This window comes from Alligator mississippiensis, chromosome 11 (assembly GCF_030867095.1).
Source record: "Alligator mississippiensis isolate rAllMis1 chromosome 11, rAllMis1, whole genome shotgun sequence".
NCBI lineage: Eukaryota > Metazoa > Chordata > Crocodylia > Alligatoridae > Alligator > Alligator mississippiensis.
In genome coordinates, this window is record NC_081834.1 from 29,757,569 (window position 1) to 29,774,980 (window position 17,412).

The 17,412-nt window shown below is 41.9% G+C and overlaps 1 protein-coding gene across 6 annotated transcripts in view; it reads left to right on the plus strand.

Moving 5' to 3' along the window:
* Positions 1 to 17,412, plus strand: part of SCAPER (S-phase cyclin A associated protein in the ER) — a 372,539-nt gene that overhangs the window by 60,178 nt on the left and 294,949 nt on the right. For 5 of the 6 annotated variants that reach the window (XM_059714759.1, XM_014606103.3, XM_006261352.4 and 2 more), the window contains exons 6-8: positions 8,069 to 8,169; positions 14,444 to 14,560; positions 16,597 to 16,757. In XM_059714759.1, coding sequence (XP_059570742.1) covers positions 8,069 to 8,169; positions 14,444 to 14,560; positions 16,597 to 16,757 — 379 coding nt within the window. Of the gene's footprint in view, positions 1 to 2,693; positions 2,718 to 8,068; positions 8,170 to 14,443; positions 14,561 to 16,596; positions 16,758 to 17,412 lie in introns of those variants that run through there. The other variant, XM_059714760.1, reaches the window with a different exon arrangement.

Here is a 17,412-nt window from a genome sequence, read left to right on the forward strand (position 1 = left end):
GGTATGCAGTGGTAGCAGGGCCAGTGGCCAAGTAGTTGGGGCTGTGGCAGTGGAACCTAGCAAGTGCCTCGGGCTCCTGGTGACCCATTGGCTTTAGATGTAGAACAGTTTCTCTCTGCGGAAAGGCAGTGCTTTAGTGTGTAGCTGAGCCTTCTCTGTCTGCTTCCTTGATTGTCATTCAATGGCTTAGCCTCCTTCCTCATTAACAAAGGTAATTTAGACTAAGTTACAGACCGTCAGAAAGCCCAGGATGAATCAGTTCAATTTTTGAAGGTTAGTCTGGACTGCATAGATTGAACTGAGAAGCAAGTGAACAGACATTCACTTTTGATTCTGGAAATGCAGCCACATGCTTGCAATGGCTCAGGGCAAAACCTTGTGGATGCTAGATCATACCCCTCCCCCTCCCCCCCCCCCCCCCCAGCCTGCAAGCCACTGTTGAAGGGAGGGAAGCTGGGAGAAAAGCCCTCCAAGGCTTCCCCCCCTGCTTGAACAGAGGGATGTGTGTGGCTAGGTCCTAGCTGGCCCACTGAGTATGATGTGGGAGGAGGGGGGTTTAAATGCCCTCCCTGACCCACATGGGACCCCAGCAGGGGCTTGTTGGGGGGGGGGACAGCAACCTCTGCCAGGCTGCTCTCTGTTCAAGTGGAGAGTGGGAGAAGTGTGCCTAGGCGCTGGCCTGGCATGCTGGAGGAGGAGGGGGTTTAAACTCCCTCTCTGCCCTGCACTGGATCCCCAGCCGGGGTCTGCCCAGTTGTGGGGGGCAGCCCCTGCCATGCTTTTCCCTGCTCCTTGCTCAAGTGGAGAGCAGATGGGGGGGCCCAGGAAGGGGGATGACCAGGCCCTGCTCCAGCACATGGAGGGAGGGAGAGGGTTTAAACTCCCCTCCCCTCCTCTGGCTTAGAGTGTCAGACCTGGGCTGGGGTCTGGTCATACCACCCCAATCTCTCCTTGAGTGAAGAATGGGGAAAGCCTGGGAAGAACTTCATCCCCATGGCCAGACAGACCCCAGCTGGGGTCTGGTGCAGGACAGGGAGGTGTTTAACCCCTCTGCCCCCAAATGCCTCAGCATGTTGGCCCCAGGCCAGGCCTGGCAACAGCCCCTCTCCCCTCTGCTTGTGTGGGAAGCGGGGAAAAACTTGTCAGTGGTTTCATCCCTGCCAGGCAGACTGCCCCTGGGGTCCCATGCAGGCCAAGGAGTGGGGTTTAAACCCCTTCCCCTCCTAAGTGTCAGTGTGTCAGCCCAGGCCAGGGCCTAGCCATGTGCTGCCTCCCCTCCCCCCGCCAGCTATCTGCTCCAGCAGGGAGAGGGGGAAAAGTCTGGGTGGGGGTGCTCCCACTCCATGAGACAGACCCTGGCTGAGGTCCAATTCCAGGTTTTCTCCTTTTCCCCATTCCCTTCTCAGCCAGCTGGAGCAGTGATAGTGCTCCGGCTCTTGAGTAGAGGGGGTGGGGCCAACCCTCTGCTGGAGCAGATAGCATGGCCCAGGGCCTCAAAGCATCCTGGGATGCTGGGGAACTGTGAATTAACTTGAACCAGGAGGGGGTCTAGGACAGAAGTTCCATAAACTGGTTTGACCTAAATCAGTTCTGTCGGTACCTATACATGTGCTGGACATCTGCGTTAACCCATGCTAATTAGCATGTATATGAGCAGACTTGATTAACTGAGTCTGCTGGAGTGTGTTAATTAACATGCTCTAGCAGCCTCTGTATCGTGTATTCAGTGTGTTCATGTTTCAAAATGGTGGTGGGGGCACTTTAACTAAAGCTCCCAGAATGATTAATCACTCCAGTGTAAACCAAGTGTGAGTAAATAAAAGTCAATGAAGACTAGGTATAAAACCAGTGTGAGATTTGTTGGAAGCCAGATACCCTTGAAGGTACATATTAATCCTTTTAACTCTATTCCTGTTTGAAGTTCTTGAATAGCTGCTTTGATGAGGAAAGAAATTGAGAGCAGATATGGGACACTGAACATTTGGATTCTAGAATGGTGCAAGGGCCACCAGTATTTTTAAGGATTTTTTTTTTAAAGCTTATATTACTGCAATTTTTTATTGACTGAGGATGGCACAAGGGTTTTTGATTAGATTGACTAAGAATGACTTCCACTTCTACTCCAACAGGGGGAGGGAAGTATATTTTCTTCTACAGTGTGGGGCACGGTCCTCTTCCTTCAATTTTGTGCATATTTTTACCAACTATTTACTGTCCTTAGAGTAGTAAGATATTGACAATGCCTGTGTGTCCCCTGCTTGACCTGTAGCAAGTTAAAGGGTATTTTTGATGTTTTGGACTTCATTTTTGGAAGCTGTGTTTGAAGATTTGTTCCTTAGGGTTTTAAGAACTGGATAGCCTAACACAGGGGTGGCCAACCTGTGGCACAGTCAGCCTGTATGTATGGCATGCAGCAGACTGTTGTGGGGACAGGCAGCAGATAAGGTAGGAAGCAAAAATTGGAGCAACCGATCAAGCAGGAGAAGGAGATCAGAGAGACACTCAGGGGCTAAGTACAGATAGTCAAAAAGCCCAAGGCTGAATTGATTCAGTCTTTTCAGGTTAGTCTAAGATGCAGAGATTAAATTGAAACAGACTTTTTTTTTTTTTTTAGCTAAATTAAGAAAAAAAAGAAAAATCCTAGGTTAGCCTTTGTGCACAAGAACAACTGAAAAATGACCTCTGATTTGACAAACCTGCAATTCCAAATGAACTGTGTAAGTATCATCCGAAATTAACAAAGAATTTTGGGGGAAAATAGTCTAAATTTTGCAGACCTTGGAATAACATGTTTATGTCTTAATTGAGTTCATTTCACTGCTATGTGTTGCTGTTAGGAAAGTACCACCATTCCCATCTTGTTTATTTGTTTGTTATGTATTTGTGAATGGGAGAGTGAATGGAAAATATACTATTTCAAAATGATTACACAGTATCCAAACCAAATAGTCTCTTTTTTTCCTCTCCTCCTAAAAATGATAATACATGTTTTTGGTACCAGTTATTATGGATTATTCTTCTGTAGAGTTCAGGAATCTCACGAAATTTCCAATCCTGGTTTCCAGAATTGGGAAAAGATTTTGAGTCTTCAGGACTCCTCTGTTGCCGATCAGTACTAACAATATGGAAATCCTATGTTCCTACACAGCATATCCTCATCACAGCACAAATCATATAGAAGCAGGAGTTGCTTTTCTATGATCTCTCATACTGCCACTGCATCTCTCCACCCTTGACATTGCTCCATATTGCTCTGCTCCATCCCTTTAGCCTATTGCAGTTGGTGAAAAGGATGTACATTATTTCTGACTTGGGTAGGCATTGAATTACATCTTGAAATCCGTGCATAATTTAGGAGGCATGATGAATTGGACAGAAGCCATCCTTTTGGCTGATCATCTTCCCACTTGTGAAGCCTGATCTGTGCAGTGTAACTAGGGAAGTGTATTCTGTAATCCAAAAGAAAGTTTGCTAGACAATAAACTATAATATGTTTTGTAAAAATAATGGGATCTTACTAATATCTGATCTGACTCCAATGACGTTAAGATTTTGCTATGCCTGGAAAAGATATGTCTGCATGTGTCTTTGTGAAATGAATTATAGGATGCAATGTTTTAGTGACTATAGATCAGCATGTATTAAGTGTTGCAGCATCTTGTATTGCCCACTGCCTAAATTTAAATAGCTTTCTCAGTGGACAAACTGTAGACACACTGATTGAAATCAAATTCTTTTTCTTTCCCCTTCAGAAAATATACAGTATTGATGTTAGTTTTTAAGGATGATGCTGTAGGTATCTTAGAGCACAGCTAAGGCAGGCAGCCATTCAAATTGTTCACAATGGCCATTTGCTGATTCTGTTGGTGGTCAGTATTAAAGGTGCCACTTAAATTGATTTAAGCCTGTCTTCTAGTTTGTGTAGGAACAGTCTGCTTTCAGCTGCTTATACCTCATTAATGCTAGTTTATTGTAAATCAGATCATGATTTCACAGCTTGCTCAGTTGTTCACATCTCATTAAGGCTTGGCACATAGCCATATAGGTCATGCAAGTTACAGGCTAACAGGCTCATGATTCCTTCTTCATCGTAAGGCTTCTCTAAGCTGTTTAGGATAGATGGGGAGAAGTGGTGAAAAACTCTTGCTATGAGTACTAGAAGAACAGTGTGAAGTACCAATTAAAACAAAACAAGGAAAAACACAAGCATAGTAATGGTTGAAAATTAAGCTCATGATTGTAGAGAAAGGGAAAAGCACTTAAGTAGAAAGTGAAAGTGTGCCCAAGTGACCATTCATTAGAAGGGTGGTGGAAGATCTTCACGGGTATAGGTTGTAGCCGTGTTGGTCTAAGGACAGACAAGGTTCTTTGGGTAAATCTGATATTCCACTTATTTGGTATAATAAAAGATACCTTGATATTTTAAGCACTCTTGCTGCAGGTTACTAAATTTCCTGTAGGCATTGGTTTTAATTCTATCTCCAATCTCAGGCTTTTGTTTTTAGCTTGCACTGGCCCTTTAAAAATTGGTATGGGATGCACATGACCTTGAAAAATAATGGGATTTAAAATTGTCTTGACTCTAGTGCAGCAGCAGTCTACCCCATAAAGGTTCCTTTTTGTCAGCACCTTCTCAAGTGGTACAAGTTTCCACTGCTTCAGCACCATAGGGTATATCTACTACACTCGGTACTGTAGGTGAACTAGAGAGCTGTATTGATGTCCAAGACCCTAGGGCCCTGAGCACTAGTATTGTGTGTCAGTAGGACAAAGGGATGGCGCCAACCGTCCTGCTGTATGCGCCAGTAACCAGAATTAATTACAAACCAATCGAATTCGTTGCAGCCAATTGGTAAACTAATTGGTAATTTTAGCTGTACATCTATATGTAGTTATCTGGATGCCTGTAACGGCGCTTTCAGAGCCACTTTTGTTCTGCTTCATCCTGCTTGACAAAATGGCCTTCATAGCTTTAGGGAGAAAGATGTGCATCAGTGAATAGGGGCCGCTCCAGCTGCTTGTCTTGTTTGTATTCCCTTGTTCGTAAAACATGACTCAGATTACAACTGCATGGTACTGCTCTGATCATTTCTGATAACTTGTAGCTAAACATTCCTTAAAATAGGTTGTTTAAGTCATTTATTGTATTTTCTTTGTGCCAACCAGGTTCAGAAGTATAATTCATACTTAGTTTTCAGTAGGGAAAAGTCTCAGTGACAGACTTAAGATTTAATTCAGAATAATTTATTTTTTATTTTCTGGTCTCTTCTTGTTAATTACATTCAGCATAAGGTAAAATGGCTGACTAAAACTGAGATGGATTAAATTAGAAAGTGGAATTTTATTAGTGAAATTGAAGGAAAAGGGCTGGCTAAAATGCTTAAGTGATTCATGTCTTGTAGCACACTTTTCTTGCCAGTTACCTTGGCACTGCAAACAAATAGCCTTTTCACAAAAATAGGGTTTTTTGTGGGGAACACAAAATGGAGGTGTGTGTGTGTGTGTGTGTGTGTGTAAAGTATCAATGATGTGCTGCTTAATTTTATATGGAACTATGCAATTTTCCAGATGTATGTGGAAATTATATATGGCAAAGGCTGTGGCATGTATAGCTCTGCAGTATATTCCAGTTAGGAGGATATTTGTGTGAGTATCCTCAAATGGAAGTTTTAGATCCTTGCATAAAAATGTGTGTTGCACAGGCTTCTATTCCTTTATTAAATAAATATTTTTTAAACAAATGCATATGAATTTCCACTTGTATTTGTTCTTAAAAACATTTGTAGGCATCATTTGTTTTGAACACAAAACTTCCAGTAAGATGAAAGTGTGTGGAATAAGATGTAAGGAATTGCCAATGGAGATAAAAGGGGCAAATTTTACTGGTACTTTTGTTAAAAATTAAACCTCACAATTCGAAGCAATTACAAGCTTTTATTCAATTCAGACGTAATTTGTGCAATGATTATTATTGTTGTTATTTTTATCATGTTTTCTTTCTGAAAAGTAGGACAGGTTTCTCATTTTTTTTTTTTTCTCATTTTAACAAACCGGAAATATGCAATTTTCTTTTTTTGACATTATTTGGAATGAGTTTGTTCCTTTACAGTGGCATTAATTGCCTTTATATTTTTAGAAGGTGACCTACAAATCTACAGTCTTGGTATTTAAAAATATTTTTAATAGTATTTGTCACTAAATTCTTTCTCCCTTTTCTTTTGAGTGAATCATCTGGAAGCATATGTCTACTATATGATCTATGCACTACTTCTGTCCTAGTTATAAGTCATATTTTGAGTGCTTCCTGGGGTATGAGTGATCTGTTGCCCCTCTGTACAAGGTTGAAATGGACTTTTCTGAATTAAAGAATGAAATAATTTGCTTCAAGTTTTTCTTCATAAGTATAGCCAGCTGTCAGCTCAGGAGAAAAAAAAGGAAAAGAAAGTGCTAGGAGCTCAGTCCTGCACTATTTTTTATTAATCATAGTGAAATGAATAGGAATGTTACCCGAGTAAAGAGGAAAATCAGGCCTTGCAAGGGGGTATTGTTGTTTTAGTTGTAATGTTTTTCACTGTTTAAGTGCAACCTTGGTCTAAGTAATACACTTCCAAAGCCTAAACAGATTGGAAGACTAATGGGTGATGAATCATTTAAAAACAAATCAACTGGTTGGAATAAAGACCCTTCATGCTGTTTTGCATTATTACAACGTCCTTAATATATATATATATATATTTTAGAGGTGAGAACTTATATTAAATTAGCATTATAGATCTACATATCTGTGGAATGACATTCTTTTGTACTGGGTCAGCACATGCATTATAATTTCTATTAGATGGTTCAGGATCACTCAAGACTGTCATTATGTAAACTGAAATCTAATGTGCAGTGTAAGGCTGGCTTCAAGTTTGTCTGATTGGAGTAGCTAACTTAGAATAACTTAAGAAATTTCTTAATAAATACTTGAATAACAACATTTCATCCAACAGTATCTTTCCAAAATAATGAAAGAATTGCTAAAATATAAGGACAGCATACATAATACCTGAAGATTCCAAAGTCATGAATTTGGAATATAGTCGCTTACAAGAAATGCAGTTATTGTCAGAAAAGTGCATATAAACCTTATATCCTGTGTCACAATAACATCATACCACAAATATTCAGCTTACAAGCCGACACCTTTTTCTGTTTCCCAGTAATTACTGTTCCCAGAATAAAGATTCTGTAATAATAATATAATATAATTTTGTTGATACCAAAGCAGAATAGAATATCATGTGGCACTAGTTCTGTGCACCAATTTAAGAGCTGTGCAGGAAGATTCTTTGTTATGTACTTGAGAAGTTACAGAACTATGTAAAGTGCTTTGTCTTCCCCAACTGCTAAAGTTCTATGGTTTCTCAGAGTAGACTCCCTCCTTCTCACCTTACAAAATGTGCAGTAGCCCTTCCAACATTTTTGCACTCTTTATTCCACAGCCAAATTAATTATGAAAATACGTGCAGTGCTATTTTCCTTCACTATGCAGTTTATATAAGTTAAACAAAAAAGCCTATGTAGAAACCTGTGTACGGCACGTACCTAGTTTATATTTTTTTAATGTTTCAGAAAAAGACAAAAAATCACTGACATTCAAAGACATTTATGCTTAGTAAGACCTGTTGCCTTGCCAAGTGTCAGCATTCTATCCTTTGCCTTTTTTGTTGTTGTCAAAAAGGTCACAAGAATTATTTATGATGGGCTAAGTATTTTTAATGTTCTGTTTACCCTGAAGGTGTGCACTGTTTGTTCTCAAGCTTTTTCTAGAATTCCACTTTCATCAGAAACTGATTGGTATGTTTCAGCCCCAGAGGTATATGTTTCAGAAAATTATTATCAACTTAAAACGTGGTCAGAAAAGAAAATGATTGCAATCTTTCCTATAGTGGATTCTACCACTTCAACTATTAACGTAAAATATTTAGATTTTGATTAGGTTTTTGCAGAATTCCCTACTTCCTATACTATTTCTTTCCTTTAATGTCATAAATATAAATATCTAATGTAGACTGCTCTTTTCCAGGAAGTCCTAATGATGCTAGACAACTATGTAAGAGATTTCAAGGCATTGATTGACTGGATACAACTACAGGAAAAACTAGAGAAAGCAGATGCTCAAAGCCGGTAAGCAGATTTTTTTTCCATCTATGTCCTAATACTCTTCCTTTGTGAAATTCACTCCAATGCAGAGGGGTGTATTGCCAACACCAGACATTTAAAAATCCTTTTTTTTGTTTGTTTAAAATAATATCCTGGCAACTGTGTACAACAGAAAAGGTGATTTTATGTAGATGTCAGAAAATGTAAAGAAGTCCAGGAGGGGGAGTGAGTAGGAAAGCAGAAGTGTATGTATTGTAAACTTAGAGGTTGTCCCTATCACCAGACCCAGACACAGGTGTGGGCAAATAGGGTTGTCACCTGGGTCCTGGACATAAAGGGGTCTCAAAAATGGTTGGTTTGTTTTTTCACTGTCCGATTATTATTATCGTTATCACTGACGAACAGGGGCCTGATACTAAAAGTTTGCCCGGGGCCACCAGGAGTCTACGTACAGTACTGCCTACTTCTTCCTGAGGTCCTCCACTTTTCTTTTGGCTGGAGCAAAGGGATAGGGCCAGGTGATTGATTCTTGCACCTCTCTCCACATAGGCTTCCCTAGGTTTCTCTGGCTCTTGTTAATTGACCTGCATTCTGTCCTGCTAGCTGTAGGAGACCTGCATTTTGTAGTGTTGTGGGTCTAATTAGTCACCTGTTTGGGAGAAGGATTTTTTCTTGTGGGGTCAAATTATCATGAAGTCTGATAGTTTTTGGGGAGAGAAGGTGAGGGAGGGGACATTCCTTACAGGCTAGAGATACACAGTTGTATTAAGCAATAGTACTTGAAAGCTTGCTAGGAAGATGGAACTACTAGCTCATTGCAGTTTATCGTTCATGTCTGGAGTGATCAGTCTGATACGTATGGGAGGAACAAGGCTTGAGATGTTTGTAAACCGGGGGCCTCAATTCTTGCATTTCCCCCACTTCCATGCAGCAATTCTTGAATTTCCCCCACTTTCATGCGTCTTTCTGTCTGTCTGTCCATAATGCTTTATTTGCACTCTGATTGGGGTGGGCAATTATTTTGGGTGGAGGGCTGCTTAATGAGTTTTGGTGAGCCGTCGAGGGCTGCATGGGTAGCCCTGCCCCTTGACAGGTGCCCCGCCTCCTGGTCGCCATCTTAGGACTGGAAGTCCAACCCCCCTAACCCTTGACCTTTGCTACCAGAAGTTCTTCTCCTTGCCCCCCCAAATACTCCTTTTTTGGGAAGGGGGTTTGTCATCTTGTACCTGGGAAAAAAACAAATTGTGTGCTAAAAAATCAAACATTGACAATAACACATTTTAATTTTATTTTAAAAAATATTTTTGTCCTGATTTGTGTGGGTTTGTGTGGTGTATATAGAGGTGATTGCTTAATAGCTCAAAATGAAGTCTTACTCTTGTATATTGTAGGGGAGTATGGAGGAGTGGGTATGGCACTTGTGGGGAGCTGTGGGGGTGTGTGTGTGGATATGCAGTGTGGGGGAGATTGTGAGGGTATGTGTGGATGTGGGTGACTATGGGGGGTTTATGGGGGAAATGTTTGTGTGGATGTGTGGTTGGGTATGGGGTTTGTGGGGAGGGTCACTGGGAAAGTGTATGGGAGGTGAGTATGGGGTGTGCTTATAGCGGGGAGGGTGTTTAGCAGTGAGCAGGGCTCCCCCCCCCCAGAAGCACATGGGGGTGTGTGTGTGTGTGTGTGAGGGGATGGGGGGCTGTGGGGGAGGGGGTGGGGTGGATATGGTGTTTGTGGGGTGTCTGATTGTGTGAGGGAAGGTGTGGTTGTGGGGTTTGCTGGGAGGCTTTGTGGGTATGGTGGGGGGTGCATGGGACCCCCTGCACAAACCCTCCTTGAGGTAGTCGGCACCCGCCCCCACCCCACAACAACCTAGTGCCCACGTGCTCGGCAGCACCTTCCTGCCAACAACATGTAGCCCCAGTTCTGCCCTGCATCCACTCTGGACTTATCCCCACCAGAGCAGATCAGCTGGAACCTGAGCAAAGCCCCAACCTACCCTGCACTGATGAATTTGTGCATTTCACATTTTCAATTTGTGAAATGAGTTCATCACACTGATGAATTTGTGCATTTATGAAAATAAAATTAGCCGCTTAGACGAAGTATCGTTATTAATTAGATTTATATTCTCAATCAGAATGCCACAGAACCCTGGTGTACACCATGAAATCCTTTGAGGGGTGCCATGGGGTGCCAAACAGTGTGTCTGTTAGGTTTAGATAAACCTGTAGATTTCAAATAGAAATCCATAGCTGTGGTCTGTGAGTTCTTTGCAACAGAAAAACTGCTCTATTATTTTTCAGTAGTCAAAAAGTGGGTATGTGCATCAGGATATGGGAGAATGCCCGTTTACCAGAACATCCCAAGGAATGATAAGGTCCAACGGTCACAAACTCCTGCAAGACCATTTTAGGCTGGACATAAAGAAAAACTTTACTGTTCGAGACCCCAAGGCCTGCAATAGATTCACCCCAGAGAGAGTGCAAGCACCTATTCGGACACTTTTGAGAAACAAGTAAATGCTTATCTTTCTGGAATCCTTTGACCACGGCCGACTTCCTGCTCCTTGGGCAGGGGGCTGGACCCAAAGATCTTATGAGGTCTCTTCTGGCCCTAATGTCTATGAAATCTATGAAACCTATGAAAAGAGTTAAAACTAAGAGCTGGCATTTTCTGAGGAGTGCCTTGAGTCTATCCAGGGTTATCTCAAGTCTAATAAGGTTGAGAACTACTGTATTAAACAAAAACAATTTCAATACATTGGAAGCTACTTTGATGGCTGTGACAAAGGAAGCTAAATGAGCTGGATTGCAGCCTGCAGTTCTGGTGGGGAGTACTTTGGGGAGCTCAGTGTGAGCCGGCTTTAATATAAATAATATTGTAGGAGATAGTTTCATAGTAGCTAGGGTCAGGAGGGACCTGAACAGATCATCTAGCCTGACCCCCTGCCACAGGCAGGAATGAATGTTGGGTTCACAAGACCCCAGACAGGTGATCATCCAACCTCCTCTTGAATTTGCCCAAGGTAGGGGCAAGGATCACTTCCCTGGGAAGTTGGTTTCAGATTTTGGCCACCCTAACTGTAAAATATTGCCTTCTGATCTCTAACCTAAACCTATTCTCCATCAGCTTGTTACCATTGTTCCTCGTCATTTGGGCAATTTGAAGATTTTTACCTAATATGTACAAAAAAAAGACCGGCTCAATTGGTCTTTATTTCCTGGAGTTCACACTTTCACAAACAAAGCAATATCTTTCTCCCTTCAACATTTCATCATAATCCTGTTCTCCTCAGCAGTATAGAAGTGCCCTGATACTATTAAAATCTAATATTATAAAACCCTTAGTCTGTCTTTCTTTCTGTCTGTCTATAACATCCCACAAGGTATTGGTCAGAAAACTGGAAGATATTGGGCTCGACTGCAGGGCCATCAAGTGGGTGTGAAACTGGTTGCAGGGTAGGACGCAGAGAGTCCAGATGAATGGATTGGTGTTGTCCTGGCGAGATGTGGGCAGCGGCATACCCCAGGGGTTGGTACTTGGCCCAGTGCTGTTCAACATTTTCATCAACGACCTTGATGAGGGGGTAAAAAGCCCATTGTCCAAGTTTGCAGACACACCTGCAGATAGGCTGAAGATACAAGCAGACCTAGACAGGCTGGCATGTTGGGCAGAACAGAACCAGATGAGGTTCAACGTTCAGAAATGCAAAGTGCTGCATCTGGAAAGGAAGAACCCCCAGCACACCTACAGGCTAGGCAACACTAACCTGACCAGCACTGCAAATGAAAGGGATTTGGGGGTAACAATAGACCTCAGCATGAATGAGCCAGCAGTGCAACACAGTAACCACTAAGGCCAATAAAACCCTGGCATGCATCAATCGATGCATCTCCAGTAAAACCAAAGAAGTGATTCTCTCACTTTACTCAACATTGGTGCGGCTGCAGCTGGAGTATTGTGTCCAGTTCTGGGTACCACACTTCAACAAGGACGTGCTAAAGCTTGAGAGGGTCCAGAGACGGGCCACCTGTATGATCAGAGACTTGCACAACAGGCCATGTGAGGAAAGGCTGAGGGATCTTGGACGCTTCAGCCTAAATAAAAGAAGGCTGAGAGGGGCCCTGATTGCAGCTTACCACTATATCAGAGGCATACATCATGGGCTCGGTGAGCAGCTGTTCACCAGGGTGCCCTGGGGGAAAACTAGAAACAACAGCCACAAACTCCTGAAAGACAGTTTCAGCCTGAACATTAGGAAAAACTTCTTCACAACTAGGGTGTCCAGACTATGGAACAAGCTCCCCCCCAGAGGTGGTGCAATAATTTACCCTAGAGGTTTTCAAGAGAAGACTGGACGATCACCTGGCTGCGGTCACCTGACCCCAGATGTCTTTCCTGCTCGTGCAGGGGGCTGGACCTGAAGATCCTTCAGGGTCCCTTTCAGCCCTATGATTCTATAATGCTTTATTCATACTCTGATTGGCTGTGTGAAACAACCAATCGGAGTGTCCAAGAGCATTCAGACAGAAGACGGTGTGGCAGAGCGGGGGGAGGGGGAAGCAGGGTTGTTCCCCCCCCATCCCTCGACTGGACAAGAAGCAGGGGTGGGGCCGGATGCGGGGTAACGTGGAGCTGCTGGGCACCGACAAAAGCCGGCAGGGAAAGGGGGGGGGCCATAGTGGTGGTGCCCTGCCCACTATGACACTGGGTAGTGTGCTGCTGCCATGGGGCCCTGTCAAGAGCTGGCAAGGAGGGGGAGGGGGGACACAGTGATGGTGCCCTGCTGCTGCCAGGCCCTGCCAACAGCTGGGAGGGAGGGGAGGCAGGTAGATGGGTGAACAGGCCCAGACGCGGAGCGTGGGGGTGGGGGGGAATGGGTCTGGACCCAGAGGGGGGTGGGGGAACAGGCCCAGACTTGCGGGGAACGGTGGAGCAGGGCCAGACCCAAAGTGCATGGGGAAAGCGGGGGCTGGACATGGGCCTCTGTCCTTGCCCCCTGTCATTCTTGATGGGCAATTGGCTAGTCATCCAGATATTTTTCTGAGAGGAGCTAGCCAAACAACTATCTTGAAAATGAATTAGACTAGAGCAGCGGTTCCCAAAGTCTGACAGATTGCACACCACCAGTTTAAAACGATACAACCTTAAGTACCACCAGCAAATTTTTGTCATGTAAAGTAATTATAATAAATCTGTTAACGTGTACCACTGACGGGTTTTCTGCGTACCACTGGTGGTACGCGTACCACAGATTGGGAACCGCTGGACTAGAGCACTGAGATCATATCCATGTTTTTCCTTGCCTCTAAATAAGTTAGTGAGCCTGCTGCTTTGCCACCTTGGGAGTGCCTCACCCAATTCTTTAAACACGAATGTAGGCTTTGCATCAAGCTAAGAAATAAATCAGCAAACAAAACGTTTAGCCTTTCTCTGGGCCCCTTAGCTCTGACTCAGTACCATAGCATATCCCCTTCCTGGCAGCAAGTTTATCTGGATTTTAGTCTGCCTTTTGCCCACAAACTGCTTCTTCTCCCAGCCTGTCTGCTCTGCTTTCTCCTCTGGACTTTTAACTGCGAGTGAGATACTCCCTCATTAGCTATCTGTCCACAGCTGGGCTTCTACAAGAGTCTTGTCTGCTCCCTCTTAAAAAGCCAAACCATCCTATTACACCTTATTAGTTCCTCTCTTGATGGCTCCCTTTTTGCATTACTCAGCAGTTGACACATATATTCCAGCCCTCAGATGTGTTCACAAAAGGCTACTTAAAATAGAAATGTCATATTGCTGCTTCCATTAGTGCAGTATATTAACACCTGTGTTAAGAGCCATCTAGTTATACCTCTGGGTGCAGCCATTTCAGGTGTTTCTCTAGATACGTGAGCTCTGATACTTCATAAGTTTCATGGGCAGTAGTAGTATCTCTGGAACTGTGAAGCTGTGTATCTCAGGACCCTTTTTCCATACTACTCAAATCTTTCCTTTGTGCCTCTCCATGTCATGTTAGGTTTTATATTTGAATTTTAGAACAGTGAAAGTATTTATTTTGAAATGGTTCTGGCTAATATGGTTTGAGATGTAATTTAGAAACCTCAGATAAGATTTTGATAAAAACAAAGTGCTGAATTTTAATAATGTTTTACAATGTTCACTAATACTATTCAAGGTGAACATAGAAAAGTAGGGCTGGAGAGGACCTTGGGAGATCATCTAGTCTAATGCCCCGGAAACAGCATCCGTTGAAAATGTTGTCAAGACTGCTTAGAATTAATTTGTATTTCATTATCTCCTGAATTTGCAGACCTACTTCTTTGGCTTGGGAAGTTAAGAAGATGTCTCCAGGACGCCATGTAATCCCAAGTCCATCAACAGACAGAATCAATGTAACATCAAATGCTCGGAGAAGTTTAAATTTTGGGTATGAGACCAAGTAGTAAGGGTTCTGATGAAAAGCTAATTAATTTAATTTTCATGTTGTAGCTAATGTATTTTTATTTGTTTTCTAAGCCATATTTGAACCCAAAAATTGGTGTGTGAAAATGAGAGAGAGAGAGTACCTGACACATACAAGCTTTAAAAAAACCTACCTTTTTTATATTTTTTGGTTTGGATTTAGTTAGACTTTTTATTCCTTGGTGTTTCAGTGACCAGAAGATAGAAAAATCAATACAGTTTAATGTTAACTGTTTAATAGGCATTTTCTTTTACAAAACAAAGGTCAAAATATATGTAATTGACATTTTAAAAGTGCCTGTGTATGCACCTGTGTGTGGCCAGCTGAGTGTGCAGGAAGTAAATATTGATCCCTAACAATGAATGTAAAATGAGATTATTATGAGTTTGATGAATAGCAAAATGTATATTAGTCCGAAAGAAAATACTTAATATTACAATACTGAATCTCTTATTCAGCTAACTGCCAAAATTCAATATGTGGCAGGAGACACATAATAAAACATGCATTTAAATTATTTAACGTTGTTTCAGGGCAGCAGTGCTCTTAGTAAAACCCCTGTTCAGGAAAGCACTTTATGTATATACTTTGAATGCCTTTCTTTTTAAAGGCCTGTTTAAGTTAAGTCAAGTGTGTTTAAGTTCTGTCCCCAATAGGATGGTTTTCTCAACAAGAAATAGGAGATCTGTTACAAGGATAAATGGCCACTGTAGTTCCAATGTTCAGTTGCCTTAAGTTTATATTTGGATCAAATATTTCTAAGTAATGATCTGTAATTGCATAGAAATTGGTTTATTAACCAAGGATATATAGTATTAAAAATAAATAGGCTCAATTTAAATGCTTCTCAGAAATACCAAGTAATTTTCACAGGGCCAATCTAATCATAAGAAAACTGTTCAGTGCTCTCGGTTTATTCTTTTTTTAAAGGCATTTGCAGTTATTTAATCAGTGGTGTGGTAATTTAGGCCCTCATTCTTTATTGAGAACTCCCTGGTGCACACTGCACCCATGCCATCCTCGGTGTAAGATTGGAACCTAACTGGAAGCCCTCACTTGATAGGCTTAGTATGGAATATTATTGTAGCATCCTCTTTGGCAAATAATGTGGGATTGTGAGGTTCATTGGTTTTCGAACGTGTGTGTCAATAGCAACCTACAAAGTAGCATGGATCATGGATTTATTTAGGTAGATGTATAGTTAAAACCCAGAGATTATGATGGATATGTGTAGTGTAGCTATGTAGTGGAAGCCTGCTGTTTGACAAACATCCTGTCCTTGGTTAAGCTCAGTGCCCATTCTATGGACATCTTGGGCAGAAACCTCTTTTGGCAGAAACCTCCTTTGGAGAGTTGTGCAGTTGGCTAACTGGTGCTCCTTGTGCACTTTTTTGTTTTAACAAACCTGAGATTAATGCTTTAGATTATGCTTTTTATGGGCACCATGTTCTTTCACCACTGAAATACTCAAAATATTCCTTCTCCTTTAGCTTCCTTTTAGTTTGTAGTTTGGGACATTAATATTTCACTGCTATTTTGAGTATAAAGAATCTCACTTTGGGCCTCCAAAAATTGTGTATGGTTGGGAATGGTTTAGTGACAAGGTAGGACTGTCCCCAAAATATTTTTAAAATTTGTTTGCTTGTTTCTGGGTGCCTGTTTCTATTAATACAGTCACCTACCTTCAAGTCAGCCAAAGTTTTGTGGAGGATTTGTCCTTTGCTTCCCACATGCCACCCTCAAGTTAAACGGCTTGCTGCCGTAGTAACTAACTCTGGAAACTGAAGTGGTAGGAAGAGAGGGACATAATAGGCTGCCTGAAAAGTGCCAGAGTATGAGCTTTCTGTTGGTTCCCAGTAGGTTCATTTTTTGGAGCTGCTCATTAGTCTGAGTTAGTAAAAGCCTGGACACAAAAAGGAAAGTTAAATAAGAAAATCTCCAAAAAAACCATTATTTGATTAGAAACTTCTTTCCTTCTTCTTCTGTCTTTTTTAACTTAGAAACCCATCTGTGACAATTGCTGCTACCCGTTTGGCTCCCTCAGGTGTAAGTTGGGCAGATAAGGTGAAAGCCAACCATGGAGCTAAATCTGTTACTCCAGAACTAGCAAGTACACAGCCTTATATGCCAACACCAGGGCAGAAGTCATCAAGGAGAAATGGTAAGTGTCTCTAAGTAAGTTGTCATTTAAAATATTTTTTATGGCTCAGCTATTGAAACTTAGTTCAGAATGCCAAGGTTTATGTCATAACAAAAGTAAATTTAGTTGTCAAAACTTTTGTTATGCAGCACACCAGTTTAACTTTACATGAAATAACAGCAAAATTTAACCAGCTACCAAGTATTGGGTTATTCCAGAATTGCGTTTTCAATTTTATAGGCAAGGTTGGGGCATTTGGGCCACTTTAAAAGTGTCTTCAGTAACATGTTGTCCCATATTTACTTCTGTTGCAGGAGTTAAAATACGCACAAAAAAGGAAAAAGAAGCAATCTTAAAATATCATTCAGCTGCACTATCGTCCTAACTGACAATAGATCTGAAAGAGTGGGAGAATATTATTTTCCTTTCTTTAGAAAGGAAGCCCATGGAGTTTTAGACTTCATGGGCATCTGGGATGACAACTAAAAACCAAAAAAGTGCTATGATTCTCGGGTTTGAAAAGGTACAAATGGTCCCACAAGAATAATATTTGTCTGATATTTTCCAAAAGAGCTTAATGATAGTTTGATGTGTCCATTGAGACCTGGAGCATTAGAACTGTTCTAAGAAAGTGATAATGGATGGCTTGTTCTTTCTCTAAGTACAAGAGTTTCCA